We start from the raw sequence: 18,223 nt of genomic DNA, 5'->3' as shown, positions 1-18,223 counted from the left end.
CCCTGTGTAAACTATAAATAGGATGTGGTGATTGCTAGAGCACTATGTCCTTTTTATTCTGATCACACATCAAATATTCATGACCTATCCTCTTGATCATCTTTATTAAAGTCCTGGAAAAAACTCCAGGTTTTAGTGTCAGGTTGAAACCTGAAGACACAGGACAGACAAGGCCCTGCACTGGTACCCGTCTTGATGTCCCTGGCTGCTTACCACTATCTGCCCTAGGTGGCAGCGGGTAACTGGGCGACAGTCCGTGACCTAAATTAGTGAAACACAAAAACGAGGACAAGGCAAACAAAACACAATATTCTCAGGGTCAGCTAGCCGGGTCAAAAACCAAACAAGACTCACAGTACAAAGTCAGGAGTCTAAGGGCTAGTCAGTAAGCCAAGCCAAGGGATCTAAAAACGAGGAATAACATAATCAGGATACAAACGCTAGCTTAGTCACACTAACTAATGAGGCTCTTTCGCAGGCAAGGGGGACAAGAGAAGGCAGAACTTTAAGGGAGTAGATGTCCCGGCCCCAGGACCTGATTAGGGCGGTAACTCCAACCTCCCCTCAAGACGTAAAACTGACTGGCAGCTGCACCTGCCAGTCAGCATAACAGTGATCTAAAGCACCTAGGACGCCCAGCCGGGGACTTTTTTTTTTTACTTTCAAATAAATTATTGTCAGAAAGTTAAATAGATTCATAATTTTCTTGAATTTAAAAATCTCACGTTTGCTAGTACTTATTAGCTGCTGTATGTCTCACAGGAAGTGGTGCATTTTTTCCAGTCTTACACAGTGCTCTATACTGCCACCTCAGTCTGTGACAGGAACAGTCCAGAGCAGTAGCAAATCCCCATAGAAAACCTCTCCTGCTCTTGGCAGTTCCTGTCACGGACAGAGGTGGCAGCAGAAAGCACTGTGTTTAATTTTAATGGCTTGGCTTTGGCTGTACATATTACAAGAATCAGCAATTTCTAGACAATCATGTACTAAAAATAAAGGCCTCTTTCAGCTGCGAATGACTACAATTATTAGTGGATTTTATTGATCACTAAGCTTTATTACTGCTCACAACTATAAATCTCGAATCCCATGTTTTTTGCCTGAAGAAAGAATCTAATGATATTGTTATATGGATGCACTGGTACAGTACCAGAGGCATAATAATACTGTATCGGTCTGTTGCACATGCAATTAAGTTTCTGAACGGAGAATGCTATAGGTGCTACAATCATATGAAGAAATAATAGCATATTCTAAAAAAAAAAAAAAAAAAAAAAAAAAAAAAGATGGCCACGTCTAAGCCAAGATAATAAAAAGGCCTAAAACAATAAGACAAAATATGTTTTCTTGCTTCTTGATCTCTTCAGGGTTCACTGCTTAGCAGCTTTCAAGCGTCTGTCGCATTACGTATTACTAGTAATTGAAACTCAGCTGTTGTTTGTAACAGTTTTCTGAGAATAGACCAGAAAATGATATAAAGCTGACACATTCCCTTTAAATACATGCAGATGCTGCAGAAATCAAAGGAATTTATAAGGTAGAAAGTTCCCTATAACAGACAGATTGTGATTTTATATTTCTATTTTAAATGGTTCAAAAATGGTTCACATTATTGTTATTATTTTATTTGTCTGAGTGAACAGCAAGTTTTTTTTGTTCTTAAAACTGGAAAGATGGAATACTTGGATGAACTTTAATGTGACATTTTATTTCATGGAGAAAATAAATCTGTAAACCAGATGTGGCTAGGCCGGTAATAGGGATTTTTTCCCATTACTTTTTACTTGCTACGTACTTTGAAATATTAAAAAATGTAAAGTCATACATATATTGCCCTCTAAAAGAGCCCACCCCCACATACAAGTATAAGTTGCATCTAATACTTATACACTATTCTTATGTTTATATGCTTCCCAGAATTTATATATATTCTTTTTTTATTATTTACTTTAGCATATGTTATTTCCTTTTTATATTATAAGGGTGGGTTCACACTACTGAATAGAGGCTGATAATAAGACATAAATTCCGTCACTGGGCCCTGCTCGCCGCCAGTGCCATAGACTTCATTGTATGGTCAGGCAGATTCCGCCGTCTGCCGAAAGAATTGACATGTCAATTCTTTCGTCGGACGGCGGATTGTCTGTCCCTATTTCATAGTGTCCCGCCCCAATCACTGATTGGTTGAGCTAGCAATTAGTCAGGGACATGACTGTGCAGCTAGGAGAACTGCAGGTAACTGGCTGCTGTAAACGGGACCTGGAAGCGGCGCTACAGAAGCATGAGGAGGAGTGAGAGTAATTGTTTATTATTACTCCTTTAACAACAGTTCTCTAAATTACCCCATGTAGTGCTCATATTAATATTTTCTAGGCCCCCCAAAAAACAATGTATTTTAATTTTTTATTGTCCTCTAAATGTTTCATACTTATGATTTCTAAATCTCATATCAAAGGGCCCATTTTACAGTATCTAAAAGGGAATCCCTCAGATCAAATCATACATAGTTGTATTTGAGGAACCATTTTTATGCTGGTGGCAGGTTCCATTTAAAGACATTATTTATTTTATCCACTGTTTTTGATTTAAAGATATAAAGTTTGTGACAGCTCAATAATAGATGTGTAATGTTTGTCTCAAAGACTCAACAACTTAAACATTTATTATTACTTCTGAATCTGATTTTATACAAATATAACCTTCATACCTTAACAATGACTTTAACTCCTTCATGACCAAAGGTGATTGATGCATGGATGTCCATAGCGCTTTTATTCTTTCACCTACAGGGCTGGTTGGGGTGTCATTTTATGTGCCATGATCCCTAGTTTTAAATGATTTCATATTGGTGTAAGAGAAAATATTTGATTATTCTTTATATAATTTTTTAAAAATCAGCAATCCTGGTATGTGTTTTTTTTTCTTCTGCTTTTCATTATCATAGTTTACCGTGCGGGAACAGTACTGTTAAATTTTAATAGATCAGACAATTCTACATGCTACACTATTTAATGTTTGTTTTTTATGTTTTTTTATATTTTAATTTGTATAATGGGAAAGGAGGTAATATAAATCTTTATTGGGGCATTTATATAAGTTTTTTATAATTTTTAATAATTAATAATTTACACATTTTGTATTGCATATATAAGTCCTTTAGGGGACTTATATATTCAATGCTTTGATTGTATATACTGATGAATGCAATGCCATAGCATCAGGTTAATGACAGCCAGCATTCTACTTCATTCAAATCAGATCCTTGATCTTCATTCCTTTTCACTTTATATCTAAATTATATTTAATGCTCATATTTCCACAAAGCGAGCTCATACCGTTGTAATACTTTACCCTTATTAATACACTTAGGCAATAGTGAAACATTTAGACTGGTGTAAACTGCCCACAGCAACCAATTACAGCTCCTCTTTCGATGTTACCAGAGCTGGAAGCTGAGCTGTAATTGGTTGCTGTGGGCAGTTTACACCAGTCTAAATTTTACACCTTTTCATAAATCTCCAGTATAAGTCCAGGCCATCCTTGTAACATGACAAGCATGTCATCTGCCATAGATAGATTAAAGGGGTATTTTCATCTCAACTAACATAGTGAAAATTTTAGGGTACGTCAAGCTAAATACTTTTGCAAATAGATTTATTTATTGACTTGCCTTCTTCTCCAGAAATATGGCTATTACCCACTCATTGTTGAAAATTCATTGCCTAGGTTAATGACCAGTGCTCTTCTCTAAAAGAAATGGTTGGACTGATACATGTTTAGGAATATAGGGGGACATTTACTAAGATGACCGCTTGTCAAATACCACGGAAAAGAACCAGATTCACCATGATGTACGCCAGCCGTATTCCCCGCTCATCTGATGGGTGGACAGGGGTAAGCTTGTGTGAAGCTTGACATGTATTCTTTCACTTTACCTAAAACCATAATGCCTAGGTATTTCAGTGATTCAGTGAGACAAAGAAGAGATAGTAGCCCTAACATTAATTTCCTTTAAATTGTCTATAGTCATCATGATTGATATGCCCCAATGTACAGTGTATTGTAAGGAGTTGAGTCCTCTCATAACCATATTTTTGTAAGTAGCCCACATACAGTGAGCTCTCATGCAGATTGTTAACTATCTAGATGCCAATAACATGTTAAAAGCGGTATCTATACAGTTACAATGCCTGTTAATAGTAATCCAGGGCTCCAATTTGTTCATGATGCAATCACATGGAGCCATTTGATTCTCCGTGACTGTTCTAAAAGATCTGCTTTTAGAGTCTGAACAACTGACCCACAAAAATAATGCTTTTATTGGCTCTATAGATGGAAAAATAAATTTGTTAAGGCTCTGAGGGGAAAAAAAAACGTTCTTATATGGTTAATGGAGTAAAGTGCCCGCTGATGGCCAATCTCAACTGACACACATAGGATTTATATTGTCCCAGTGTGTCTGTACCAATGTTGGGCCAGAATCTCATTTTTAAAAATACACCATAAATACCCAGGATGGGAACACTCCAACCCCCCATTTAAAATGTGTTAGGCTGGGTTCACACTGCTTTTTGCAATCCAATCAACATATCTGTTTTTATTTGGTTACTATTAATGGACAGAAAAACGTAGTCAACACTACTTTTGTGTCCATTAAAAAAAGCATCCGTTTTAATCCGTTCTTTTTTTTTTAATTTATTTAAAATGGAAGTCAACGGATGTGTGAACCCAGCCTTAAAGCGACTCTGTACCCACAATCTGCCCCCCCAAACCACTTGTACCTTCGGATAGCTGCTTTTAATCCAAGATCTGTCCTGGGGTCCATTTGGCAGGTGATGCAGCTATTGTCCTAAAAAACAACTTTTAAACTGGCAGCTCCGTGCCCAACAACAATGGCTTAGATTGTGTATGCATTAGGCTGGCATAACCTCTCTGTCCCTCCTCTCCACCCTCCTCATCATTAGGAATGCTCCAGGCAGATTGTCTCCTATTCATCAGCTGTGAGCTGTGTGAATACTGAACATGGGCTGGATTGTTAAGGCACCTGTGCAATGTTCAGCATGGAGAAAATGTTTCAGTGGCATTCCTGATGATGAGGAGAGTGGGGAGTAGGGACGGAGGGGTGGTGCAAAGTTAGGGCACAGATACTCCCGTTGGGCACAGGGCTGCAAGTTTAAAAGTTGTTTTTTAGGACAAATAAACATAGGTAGAGGTCACCGGCACTACTCTCTATCGGCGGTTTACTTGTAGAAACTTGCCATAAGTATTGGACTATGCCTTGTTTGCCCCGGGGGTGCTCCTCGTAAAAACAATATATAGACAATCCAAGTAGAGGGAGAGAAGGAGACAAGGGCACTCACCCATCTGTGGCAAAATGACTCCTTTATTTGCAAAGCGTGCAGTTAAAAGTCCATGAAGATATCACGACATGCGGGCAGACGCCATACCACTATCACAGTGCTAACATGATGGCCATTTCTCGCGAGAAATGGCCATCATGTTAGCACTGTGATAGTGGTATGGCGTCTGCCCGCATGTCGTGATATCTTCATGGACTTTTAACTGCACGCTTTGCAAATAAAGGAGTCATTTTGCCACAGATGGGTGAGTGCCCTTGTCTCCTTCTCTCCCTCTACTTGGATTGTTTTTTAGGATAATAACTGCATCACCTGCCGAACAGACCCCAGGACAGATCTTGGATTAAAAGCAGCTATCTGAAGGTACAAGCGGTTGGGGGGGGGGGCACATTGTGGGTACAGAGTCACTTTAATTGGCCTTGGAATAGTGAGAGGAATTTCAAGGGCCAGCTAGTAAAATATCAAGACAAATAAAACTTTAATTATTTCTAACTTCTTCATTTCGAGAGCAATTTAACATAGCAATGATCTCCTCCAATTTAATGCAGCCATGCCTGTTATTTCAATTTCAATAGTTTGCTTAACAGCAGGTGAAAAAAACAGTGAAGCATAAAGTCTAATAAAGGGATTGCCTTTCCACACACATATAGGTAGAAAGTGAGAAACAGCTGTGATTTCCATTTAGCCAGCTTCTTGTCTGTGGATCAGTAACAAATACGATTTTATCCAACCATAACAAATGCTTATTATATCTATCAATTACTTTTCTATTTCCGTTGACTTTTTACAAATTTTTACACTCCTATGATTACACATAAACCAAATGAATACAAAGTGGAATAGAATATTTTACCAGAGTCAAAAATATAATAGATTGGACACTAGATCAGTTTAGTGACCCATGTAACTGAAAAGTTCTGACAATACAATGTAGAACCAGAAATTAATAGAGATGAGCCAGTAGTGAAATATTCGAAAGTTCGAAATTCGATTTGAGTAGACCGCAATGCTCAACTATTGGATCGAATATCGTATCCCATTAAAGTCTATGGGAAAAAATGCTTGTGACTTGGTGATCTCCAAGTGGTCAAATTTAGGTTTCCAAATCAACCATGACACCTCTGGGAAACTGGGAGAGCAGGGGAAGCATGCCTGGGTGCATCTAACACGCAAAAGCCAAAGGATTACGCCACTATCACAACCTCTCAACAATACACTCCAAAAACTATCAGTATAGAGCCGTATACCATATATATATATATATATATATATATATATATATATATATATATATAATTTGTTAGAAATGCCTTCAGGCAACGGACGTTCCAATGGTTAATGTTACGCACACTCTTAGTATACAGCCATATAACCCTATAGCTCACCAAGTAGATACACTGCAGCCTATTCCTCACAGTGCACTCCAGCTGTCTTCCTATCTGAACACACTGATATGTTGCTAGTCGGTTTAATAGCGGTATAAATGTGTAATCAATCTCTGTTATCTATGATTTTAGCCCTTACAAGGGTTTTTGGGGGTCCCTTCTGCCTAAAATTACCTCACACCTAACTGTCCCTGCTACACACTGTCTCCCTCTCTAGCTCCAAGTAGCATCTGAATATGAATCTGAAAACCACTATTCGTGTACTTTGAAGATCACATGGTTTAGCCAGACAAAGAATGTAGATGTTTTTTTTCACTGCCTGTGTACTTCTTGTGCCTTTCTCACGCCCCTTACATAGTTATTGGTTAAAAAAAAAAATTCAGGGAAGATGGGAGGGGAATCAAATATTTTTTACTGCATTTTTTATCGAATACTGGATCGAAAACAAGTATTTCAGTACTCGCTCATCTCTAGAAATTAACCATTCCTTGAAAACAATCCGTAAAAAAAATAATTTGTTAGATATTTAACATTATTCTGGAGTCTTATAATGTACTTTTAGGCCATGTTCCCACAAAATATTTTTGGCCAGTATTTTGGTCCATATTTTGCAATCAAAACCGGGAGTGGATTGAAGACACAGAAAGGCTGTGTCCACACACTGTTGAAATTGAGTGGATGGCCGTCATTTAATGGCAAATAATGTCCGTTATTTCAAAACAACAACAATTATTTGCCAATAAATCATGGACATTAACTCAATTTCAACAGTGCGCAAACTTAGCTTTCTTTTCAATCCACTCCTGGTTTTGATTGCAAAATATGGACCAAAATACTGAGATAAACTACTCTGTGGGAACATAGCCTTTTAATAAAAAAATGTTGATACACTGATAGCACAAAATACAGTACAGAAGGAAAGGTTCAAGTGCTTTAACTATAAGGCAGTAGGGAGGGGTAGGACAATAAAAAAACAAACAAACATAAATTTAACCCTCCACTCACTCCTAGTACTGTGCTGAGGTTGCTCTGGGCCACTCTATGGAAGTACCCCGGTGATAGCCGGTGATACTTTATGCATGCCCTACTAACCTGCCAAGTTTTTTTCTCCATTACAAAAATGGAAAGTAAATGGAATGGGCATAAATTGTTGCAAACTGATAAAATAAATTCCTATTGAAAACACTGGGGATTTAAACAGAATAGTTGATTATTTTTTTTTTTTTGTTTCTGTTATTGCAAAACAGATCAGAGAAGCAGAAAATGGGCAGAGAAATAACAGAAATATGAATCAAGCCTTGGTTTACATATTTCTGTCTGCATCACTGTTTCTGTTTCAGCACATTTAGGCTATGTTCACATACCATCAAAATTACATCTGTTTTTATTGGACGGCTGTCATTTAATTTTAAAACAATGGCTTTTATTATGAGTGTGAGGCTGCACCAACCCATGTCAAATAGGCAGGGAGGAGCTTGGTGCATGGTAAAGACGTCATAGAAATGACACTTGTAGAATTATGTATATGACAGTATACTGACCTACTGACCTCCTCAATATGGAGGTGAATAAATGTATATTTGTTCTTTTGTGTACATGATTTTTATGGTGGCCACCTTATCTGAGCAGCTGGTAATGGCATTTAGAGATTTTACAGTAGTTTGGTTACTATAGTCTGGTAATGACTTTGTCTATCGGAAAATATTCCATGCATGCTTTGTGACCTGTGGTCATTGTACAAATAAGGGAGAGAAAGTGAGCTTCCCTCTCTTGCAACTATGGTAAATAAAGTGATCCTGTGATATCAATCTATAGTAAGATTTTATTCATTGCTACTAGACATGAGCAAATTTGCCGAAGTTCGGGTTCGTATGAACCTGAACTATCGGCTTTTGATTCCCGCTGTCTGCCCTCTCCGTGAACAGGGTGGATACCGTTTTTTTTTCAGTGTTTTATTCTCTCCAGTCTCACATAGTGCTCTCTACTGCCACCCCTGCCCGAGACAGGAACTGTTAAGGGCAGAAAAGGTTTTCTATGGGAATTTGCAACTGCTCTGGACAGTTCCCATCTCAGACAGAGATGTCAGCAAAGAGCAATGTGTCAGACTAAAAAAAAAAAAAAAATAGACAATAGACCACTTCCTGCAGGACATACAGCAGCTGATAATTATGGAAAGACTTTAGATTTTTTAATAAAAGTAAATTACAACTCTATATAACTTTCTGACACCAGTTTATTTGAAAGAAAAAGAATTTAGCTAGATAACCTCTTTAATTCATTTATAGGAGTTTATTAACTTGTGTGACCTTTAGACTGTTCACCAAGACCTTTCTCAAGCAACTACTTACTTAGTTGGTCTATAGTCTGGTATAGCTCGATCCAGTGAAATTTTCTCACTGAGGTAGGAATTGTAGCCATATTTTTCATGTGGTCCTTTGGCTTTCTCTTCTTCTTCGGGTGTAAGTGTAGCTGGAAGTCCACCTTTTCCCCGGCCACCATACCCTTCAATAAGCCCAAGTGATTTTGATAAACCTAAAAACAAAAATAATCTGTTGTTATTTGTATAATCTGTGGTGTATAACAATAATACATTGCCATTACATTATTATTCAACAAAAAATGTAAAACTCAGTAGGGGGGGGGGGGGGGGGGGGGGGGTTATCATGGTGCTCAATTGAATTAACATGCTGTAACAAAGGAGGCTGACCTAATAACTGGTTCAGATTCCATCTATTGGATCCTACACCTACAGTATGTTAGCAACCCTCTACGTGCTACCCAAGATTCACAAACTCAAAAGTCACCACATCCCTGAGCATCCTATAATTTTGGATTTGATATAATTACTCATGGAATAAGTATATATGTGGACCAATTTCTAAAACACTAGGCACAGTTTGTAATCACGTCGCTAAATTTGTTTTGACTTTTTCTTTTTGATAAATACTTTTAGTTTCAATTGAAAGGCAATGTAATGGGCACACTATGTGCACCAAATGAAGTACAAAAATATTCTACAAAGACCTTATACCATGGCTAGGGTGATTCCACATACTGAAATATTGATAAAAAAGCAGGGGGGGGGGGGGAAGCTGTCATGTGTTGGTACATATAACCAAAACAACAGACAAAGATCCTCAATCACAAACACTGGCCAATTTTAACGGCTGATCAAGATTTAAGAGAAGCAATTACTTCTTTCCCTACAGTGGCATACCGATGAGGCCAGAAATTCAGATCCCTTGCTTTCAATACTGAAAGGCCACACACCCTTGACCTAAAACCTTTGAACCCCAAGAAATGTAGTCTGCTGATTCCTTACATTTCAATACAGAAAACAGGTCCTGACTAAAACAAAAGAATATCTTCCATCCAGTCCATCCAATAAGAGGAATATGGCACTACTATGTTCAAAGATCTTGCTCCGGTTACCCGGTTAAAAGAAGAAAACTTTAACTTTTGCATGGCTTCATAAGAAAAAGATTTCCTTTTACTGGACTTTCCCCTTTTGGAATCACGTTTATACATGATGGCAAGTTAATCCCTATTCACAAGTATGAGATTTACAGAATAAATGTTCCGCCTTGGATATATTTGTAATATCAATAACTAGGAAGCTCCCCATGACCTGGCTTTCTTGCCATCAGGGAGCTTACCTCTCCATGGGAACTCACCACACGAAAACAACAGAGAGCTAAAAAGCAAATTGTGCAGGATTTGGCTTAATATTTATAAACCATGCCTGTTTCTCTTCAAATCACACTGGGAAATGTTTCAGTGGACTACTTTTTACTCACTAGCACCTGATAGAGTGCCATTATCTTTATGGTAAATGGGAGATTTTTCAAACATGGTGTAAAGTAGAATTGGCTCAGATGCCCCTTGCAACCAATCAGATTCCACCTTTTATTTTCCAAAGAGTCTGTGAGAAATGAAACATGGAATCTAATTGGTTGCTAGGGGCAACTGGGCCAGTTCTACTTTACCCCAGTTTGATAAATCCCCCCCATTGATTTCTGTTAATTGCCTGGTCATTTGTTTTGTTTGTAATACTGGAACCTCTCTGGACTCAGGGGTATGACCGTTTATGGGTGACAATGTTATTATTATTATTATTATTATTATTATTATTATTATTATTATTATTATTATTATTATTATTATTATTCTAGTAATAATAATACTCATATACATCCTTTCCCATCTTTCTTTGTTTCTTCAATTGTTCTTCTGTTTGCCAATTAAATTTTTTTTACACTATTATTCATTAGTCTGGATATTATTAACATGTAGAGATGCTACTTAAGAGTCCTTTGACACGTATGGCTATATCTCTTAAGTGCTCGTTTAGCGAACAACAAGCAAGGATTTTTTTTTAGACGAGAAGATAAATCGCTACGAAAAGTCGCTAATGCAATTATAATTTTGAACATAATTGTGTTCATAAATGTACTGTGAATTATCGTAAATGTGTTCGTATCTATATACCATGAACCATTAGTGTTCACATTAAAAAACTTGAGAACGATTAACAATGATTTTGAGGTCAGCTCAAAAAAAGCGATCAACCATATACAAACCAATTTTTGTTCATCGTTTGATCATTGCCAAGTTTACAGATTATGGCTTAAATTTGAACAATTTGAAAATGTATTTGCACAATAATCGCCCTGTGAAGGTCCTTTACACTCTTTTTCTTTCCAGGCAATTTTCCTTTACCATCATCTTTTCCTTCCCCTTACCTTAGTGTCTTATAAAGAAAAAGTCCCTATTTCTAAAAGACACCAAAATGTCCTTACTTGAAAAAGAAGAGGAGGTGTTGTTCCTTCAGGAAACCAAGAAAGAAATAAAACATTATCCAGGTATAATTTTGGTTTCCATTCTTCTGCCTCTGGAGGAGTCAGACAGATATCTGATCAATGGGGTCACTATCTTCTTTTGAAGGGCACAATTATTCAGTGGATGTTTTTACTTTTGCGTATTTGCATGCATCTAACCTGGGTCAGGTATCTTGGCTTCTAGAGCATCTGACATTGCTGTCATTTCTTATTAACCCCTTCACATCAGCAATCCATATATCAGTGTCTGGGGAGCCCAGCATAATGACAGGCAGCTGGGTTCCCACAGCTGCTTGTCATTAACCCCTTAAATGCTGTGATCGGGGGACCCCCGTAGCCATGCTTGTACCGACGGGTGGGGGGTAAATCACTTACCTCTGTCCTGTCGGATGGGCGATCTATACATAAAGTCTGCTCTCAAGCAGGCTCTATGCATAGATCGCTTATAACACTGATCTAAGCTATGCTATGGCATAGCATAGATCAGTATATGCAATCTATGGGTTGCATGTTTTAAAGTTAAAAAAAAAGTAAAAAAAAAGTTTTAAAAAATATTACAAAAAATAAAAGTTTAATATACCTCCTTGATCATTAAAAAAATAAAAATATTTAAAAAATAAATAAATAAACAAACACATATATCGTAGCATGCGGAATTGTCAGATCTATTCAAATATAACAGAACCGAGAAAACTAAACAAACAAAAAAAAACAGAATTGCTAATTTTTTAAAATTATATATCAGAAAAAATTAATAAAAATAGATCAAAATTTGTCTGTTAAACCAATATAATATAAAAACTAGAGATCATGGCGCACAAAGTGACACCCTAACCAGCCCTGTAAGTGGAAAAATAAAGGCGCTATGGCTCTTAAAAGGTAGGAAGGAACATTGCATTAAATTGACCCGGACATCCGTGCATCAATGGGCTTGTTCTTGAAGGGGTTAATGTGTTTGATACAACAATCAGACTAATGTTTGTCTTCGACAGATAGCAACCAATTACAGCTCAGCTTTTATTTCTCAGAATGAGCTGTGATGGGTTTCTATCTCAGATTTTTGTTTTAGACAGATTGATACAATGATTGTGATCCAATGTGTATTTCCCTTTAGAGACTGTTTTCATAATGTTATGGTTAATATGTCTTCTCTTTTGCTAAGAGTCTGCATTTTCTGAATGGTCTAAATGTGATGCAAGTCAGATGTTTAGGCCTAGAAGCTATGTGCACTTGTGCAGTCATGAAGAAAAAAACTCACTAATTTGTTGTGATAATCCCTTCAGCGTATCATGTTGTATATCTATTAAGCAGTAATGATGATGCACTAATGTTTAATACCAATAGCACAATGCTTTATGGGAAAAGAAAAAATAAGAGAAATCAAAGCTTTAGACTGAGAAACATATGCTTTAGTTCAAATTAAACACGTATATTAAAAAAAGATAATGCATCTTATGGCTGAGTAGGGACATAACATTAAAAAAGGATGTTTTAATTAAACTAATGTTCCTCATTAGGTCTCTCTCAGTCTGTATTGCCAGTGTGAATGTCTTCTAAATTCAAAATTAAGATGTTAAAGTTCTAGTGAAATACTGGTAGCTATGGGGACATATGTTCTAGACCTATTTCCTAGAGATGAGCAAACATCGAGCATGCTTGAGTTCATCCGAACCCGAGTGTTCGCCATTTGATTAGCGGGGAGCTGCGGAAGTTGGATAAAGCCCTAAGGCTATGTGGAAAACATGGATATAGTCATTGGCTGTATCTATGTTTTCGAGACAATCTTAGAGCTTTATCCAAGTTCAGCAGCCCCCGCTAATCAGATGCCAAACGCTCAGGTTCAGATCGACTCGGAAATGCTCTAGGTTCGCTCATCTCTAGTATTTACTATAGAGGATCTCAGTTTGTATCTCTTATGCACTTAAAAATTGAGCATGTATTCTAAAAAATACCTGTTGTTTGTATAGACTAAAGGCCATATTACATTAACTTGGCCAATTACCGATTATTCAAGCCGATAATCGTTCAGTGTAATAGCACCTATTGAAAGGTAATGATCAATCGACATGTGCATGTAAAAGTAGAGTGCAGAGAGCGGAGAAAGAGGGGGAAACGTGCGCCGACCTAGGTTGGCGCTTTCTTCTGTAAAATTTCTTGAGGTGTAATAGGGTCTTAAGCCCGTATCCATAAGGATTTGCTATAGTTAACAGATGTAAGAGTTAGAAGTAGTAAGAAAATAAAGAGGGTATTTCCATCTGGAACATTTATGGTATAACCACAGGATATGCCATAAATGTCGCCTAGATACAGATCCTACCTCATGGACTCACATCTATATTAAAATCAAGGCCCCCTGGTTATGGTAACTGTGTAGTTCACAGTGGTATGCTCTACTTACACAACTCTAATTACTAGCTATTAATGAGTTTCCTATTACAGTACCTCTGGCAGCTAAAAGAAGCCCAGAGGGAAAAAAAACTCCTGTTTCCTGGTTGGAATACCACTTTAAACCCACATTTTTGGAACTTTGTATTTTTTATATTATCTTAAAAAAGAAAAGAAATCTGGATTGATTTTTCTTTATAAATAACATATTGGGCATTTTGGACTAACCTAAGGTTAAGAAATAAGAGCAGATATAGTACATTGAAATAAATAAAGATGAACGGCGCAGATTAGTTTTGCTTTGCACGAAGGGAAACTGATCTGTGCCCATATCCCTCAGGCTGCCGGTTCTGAGCAGAGGCAGATAACACCCAGGGACCACCTGGAAAACATGGATGCAGCCATAGCTGTATCTATGTTTTCCAGGCATTTTCCAGGTGGTCCCAGGCGTCCCCTCCCTCTGCATAGGGCAGGCAGCATGAGGAATATGATTGCAGATCAGTTTTGCTTCGTACAAAGCTAAAAAAAAATCTTCTTTGCTCATCTCTACTCATATTGTAAACCTAAAATAAATTTTTTTAACAATTTCCGTTGATACTGAACACTGGGGCATATATGTAGGCCCCAGATTTTTCTTTTTTTCTAGTAAGACATTCCATAGTAACTAGTAAGACTTTCTAAATGAATGTTTCACCTTTATATGCAGTTGAATTCTTTTCAGTTTAAAAATTCAGGTTTCCTTATAATTATGTTTAGTTCTCCTCAGGGTCAGTTAGTTCTTCCTGTTATATTCGGAATAAGGCAGTCACTCGGATGGCTTATCATCTTAGATTTCAAGTATTTTTATTTTTTCACATTTTCTATCCCAAGGATATAAGAGGAGCAATTAGTCCTGAATCTTTATTAAACCTGACAATTAATCAAGGCAATAGAACAGAAAATTTTATAAGATCTCACAGTTCTAAGACTTTATTCACAATGGTAAACATTTGTTTTTTTTCCCAAGACCCATGGCCACCCGTGAGTGCCAATTATTTTTTGGTGCCTCTGATCTTTTAAGATCCTACTAACATCCCTGTCAGGAAATGAGAAATTTAGAATGAGTAGTTAATTATGAATTAGGTGCCTTTTTCTCTTAAGCAATATTATGGACATGAATACTGTATAGGTTCTCAAATGTTTGTGGAAAAATAGTCACTCATACAATTCTTTTATTACAAATTGCAAAAAATCTTAAAGTGTATCAGTCATAAAATATGGACCTGACATGTTTTGCAATCCCTTTGCAGCAGTAAATACGGGTACCCATGGAGACAACCACACTGGGTTGGAAATGCGCATGACCCGAATTTGATCATGCTGCTCTGAGTCCAACCTTTGTGACAGGTACTTCCTTTACATGGATCATATATGTCACAGATTTTCCACAGCAAAATTCACTAGCAACCATATGAATGAGAATTTAATAAATTGTATCCACATACTGTACAAAAAAACACACAGAAATTTAAAGTCTGCAGCATGTCAATCAATTTTGCATAGCGGTTGCAAATTTGTTGTAAATTTTGCCTATTAACTTCTATAGAGAAGTCAGAATCTGCAACAAATCTTCAAAAACCTCTGCAGATATATGTTAAAGTACCCCAGAGAAAAAAAAGAGCGAGAGGTGCCAAAACACCTGAATTTTAATCAGAATATTATCACAGATGGCAGCCGCTAACATAGTCGGAACTTAATGTGCTGCAGGCAGCAATGGATACAGGGGAGGGACAGGCAGCAGTCACTGGGGATCAAGGCAGGCACTCTACGGCCAGTTAAGTGATATGGGGGGCTTGCATAGCTCACCTTCCATAGCTTTCTTCCTTCTTTCTCACCTCAACATTTCATCTTCCATGTTCCTTGCAGCTTGGTCCCTGTCATTTCACCAGGATTGATTGCCGGCAAAACAACGCAGTTGGTTAGGGTCCTTACAGAGCTATGTTTTAGTCACGTCATTTGTTTTTCTGCATCAAACTAGTCCAGCAGCAAGAGTTGCTAGGGAGTGTGAGGGTGTGCTAAAAAGACACCTCTTTACCAGCTCTACCAAGATGTAACCCCAATATTTATAGAACACAACATGCAAATAGAATTACATACACACCCTTCTCAAAATCCTTACTGGAGCTAAATTCAATCTTCACATGGGACATTTCAAGCTGAAATACCACTTTAAAAGCAAGAAATATGGTGAAAACAAAAACTGGAAAAGTTGAATGTTGATTTATTTAGTCTATTGTAGTGGAGAAAAAGCCATTATGTGCAGGCCAGTTAGCTAAACATATTTTGTTGTAAAAACATTGAAAACTTCTATTGGTTATGGTAACTCTGATACAAAGAATTACACAGGAACTAAATTTAAAGGGTTCAACCATACACACCATTTTCACATGATGTTTTGATCATTAACCCATTAAAAGATTCTTCTACACTCTTGGAGGTCTTCAAGATGTTTAGAGACGCTTCTAACTGTAATATCATTTATAGTATGTCTCAAGCTTTGAATGTTACACTCAAATAGTTTTTAATTAAAACTGGCTCTCCTTTTCTTTCTTTTGTCTCGGACAACCAATGTATTCCTTCATCATTACATCGGAGCAACATGACAGAATGCCTGGCCATTGAAGTACAACCAACCGAAAGAGGAAACGTTGATCCTGCTGCATAGAGCTTTAGTGAGACCACATCTGAATTACCGGAAAACATAAATCACTGTGTTTGTGCCATATGTTTCATGTAATCCTCAACTTACCATACTCTATTCATTCTTATGGAGTAGCCGAAAAGAGCCAAGTGCTGTACAGGCAGACCCATAGAGAATGAAGGCCACAGGCCGATATGGAGATCACCGGTGGTTACGGAGGTACTCGTGCCCTTTCCTGTGGAATATCCCTTTAATGAATAGTTTAATGCATCACAAATTATGCATAGAAATGTTTAATTGTTGAAAAGTCTGATAAAGACTGGGTCTTGCCACAAGTGCGTACAAAGTGCTTTACCCCCTGCGCTATAAAATGGCTCTTAGAGGTTACAGTTGGGTAGTGTAACTCCTTGTCCGCTATCCACACACAGGTGGCACCTTCATTACACCATTGCACCATTGTCTCTTCCCAGACCATTTTCAGGTGTTAAAGTGGTACTCTGGCGAAAATATTTTTCTTTCAAAGTTATATAGATATGTAATTTACTTTTATTTAAAAAAAATCTCCAGTCTTGCAGTACTTATCAGCTGCTGTATGCCCTGCAGGAAGGGGTGTATTCTTTCCAGTCAGACACAGTGCTCTCTGCTGCCACCTCTGTCCATGTCGGGAACTGTCCAGAGCAGCAGCAAATCCCTATAGAAAACCTCTCCTGCTCAGGACAGTTTCTGACATGGACAGAGGTGGCAGCAGAGAGCACTGTGTCAGACTGGAGAGAATACACCACTTCCTGGAAGACATACAGCAGTTGATAAGTATGGGAAAACTTGAAATTTTTCAAATAGAAATAAATTTCAAAACTATATAACTTTCTGAAAAGTATTGGAAGACTGAAAATTTTTAAAATTAATTACTAAATAGGTGTCCTGCCATTGATAACCAGCATGTTTTCCATTTGTTTGCAATAGTGATATGATCAAGATACCTGGACTGCAACAGACTGGGACCAAATCATCTTTTATGACAAATCACTCTTCTGTTTGGGACACTTTCTTGGCCTTCCTGGTCACCAGGTATATTGCCAATCTAGCAGTTATAGTGAGCCAGCTTTGGCAACCAATGAGATTTTCTAACATATCTGGCAAGATAGCTTCTCCTTATCTTATCTACTTGCTTCCTAAATTTCGCCTGTCTAGATGTTTTCCTTTTGTTCATACAAATCTTAAAATGGAATGTGTAACCAAATAAAAAGATATGCTAGTGCTTTATTTTGTGGCAATTTAATTCCCACTAGTCTTTCTTCATTTTATTATACCTGCAACGTCAACTGCTGTTATATATTTTTCCTCAAACTACTAGCACAGTGCTAAAGTTAAAGGAGAATCAATTAACAAATCATTTCGTCCTACAATTCCAGCAGTCTATTTGTGTACATGCCTTGGGACATTTCACCAAGTTAATGGAAAAAAATTAAAACATCAATAGCTGCCTGTAAACAGGTAAATAACAAAAACAGATTTTACTGTTGTGTCAACTGTTTCCAAAGAAGTTCAGAAGTCTCAAGTCATATAACTTGAGTGAGT

The 18,223-nt window shown here is 37.4% G+C and overlaps 1 protein-coding gene across 1 annotated transcript in view; it reads right to left on the bottom strand.

Annotated features, from left to right (window-relative positions):
• Positions 1-18,223, bottom strand: part of GALNT17 (polypeptide N-acetylgalactosaminyltransferase 17) — a 214,539-nt gene that overhangs the window by 164,404 nt on the left and 31,912 nt on the right. The window contains exon 2 of the mRNA XM_069971179.1: positions 9,091-9,274. Coding sequence (XP_069827280.1) covers positions 9,091-9,274 — 184 coding nt within the window. The remainder of the gene's footprint in view (positions 1-9,090; positions 9,275-18,223) is intronic.

This window comes from Dendropsophus ebraccatus, chromosome 5, assembly GCF_027789765.1.
Source record: "Dendropsophus ebraccatus isolate aDenEbr1 chromosome 5, aDenEbr1.pat, whole genome shotgun sequence".
In the NCBI taxonomy this organism is placed as follows: domain Eukaryota; kingdom Metazoa; phylum Chordata; class Amphibia; order Anura; family Hylidae; genus Dendropsophus; species Dendropsophus ebraccatus.
Note: the sequence above shows the minus strand (reverse complement) of the source record. Positions and strands in the feature narration are given on the sequence as shown.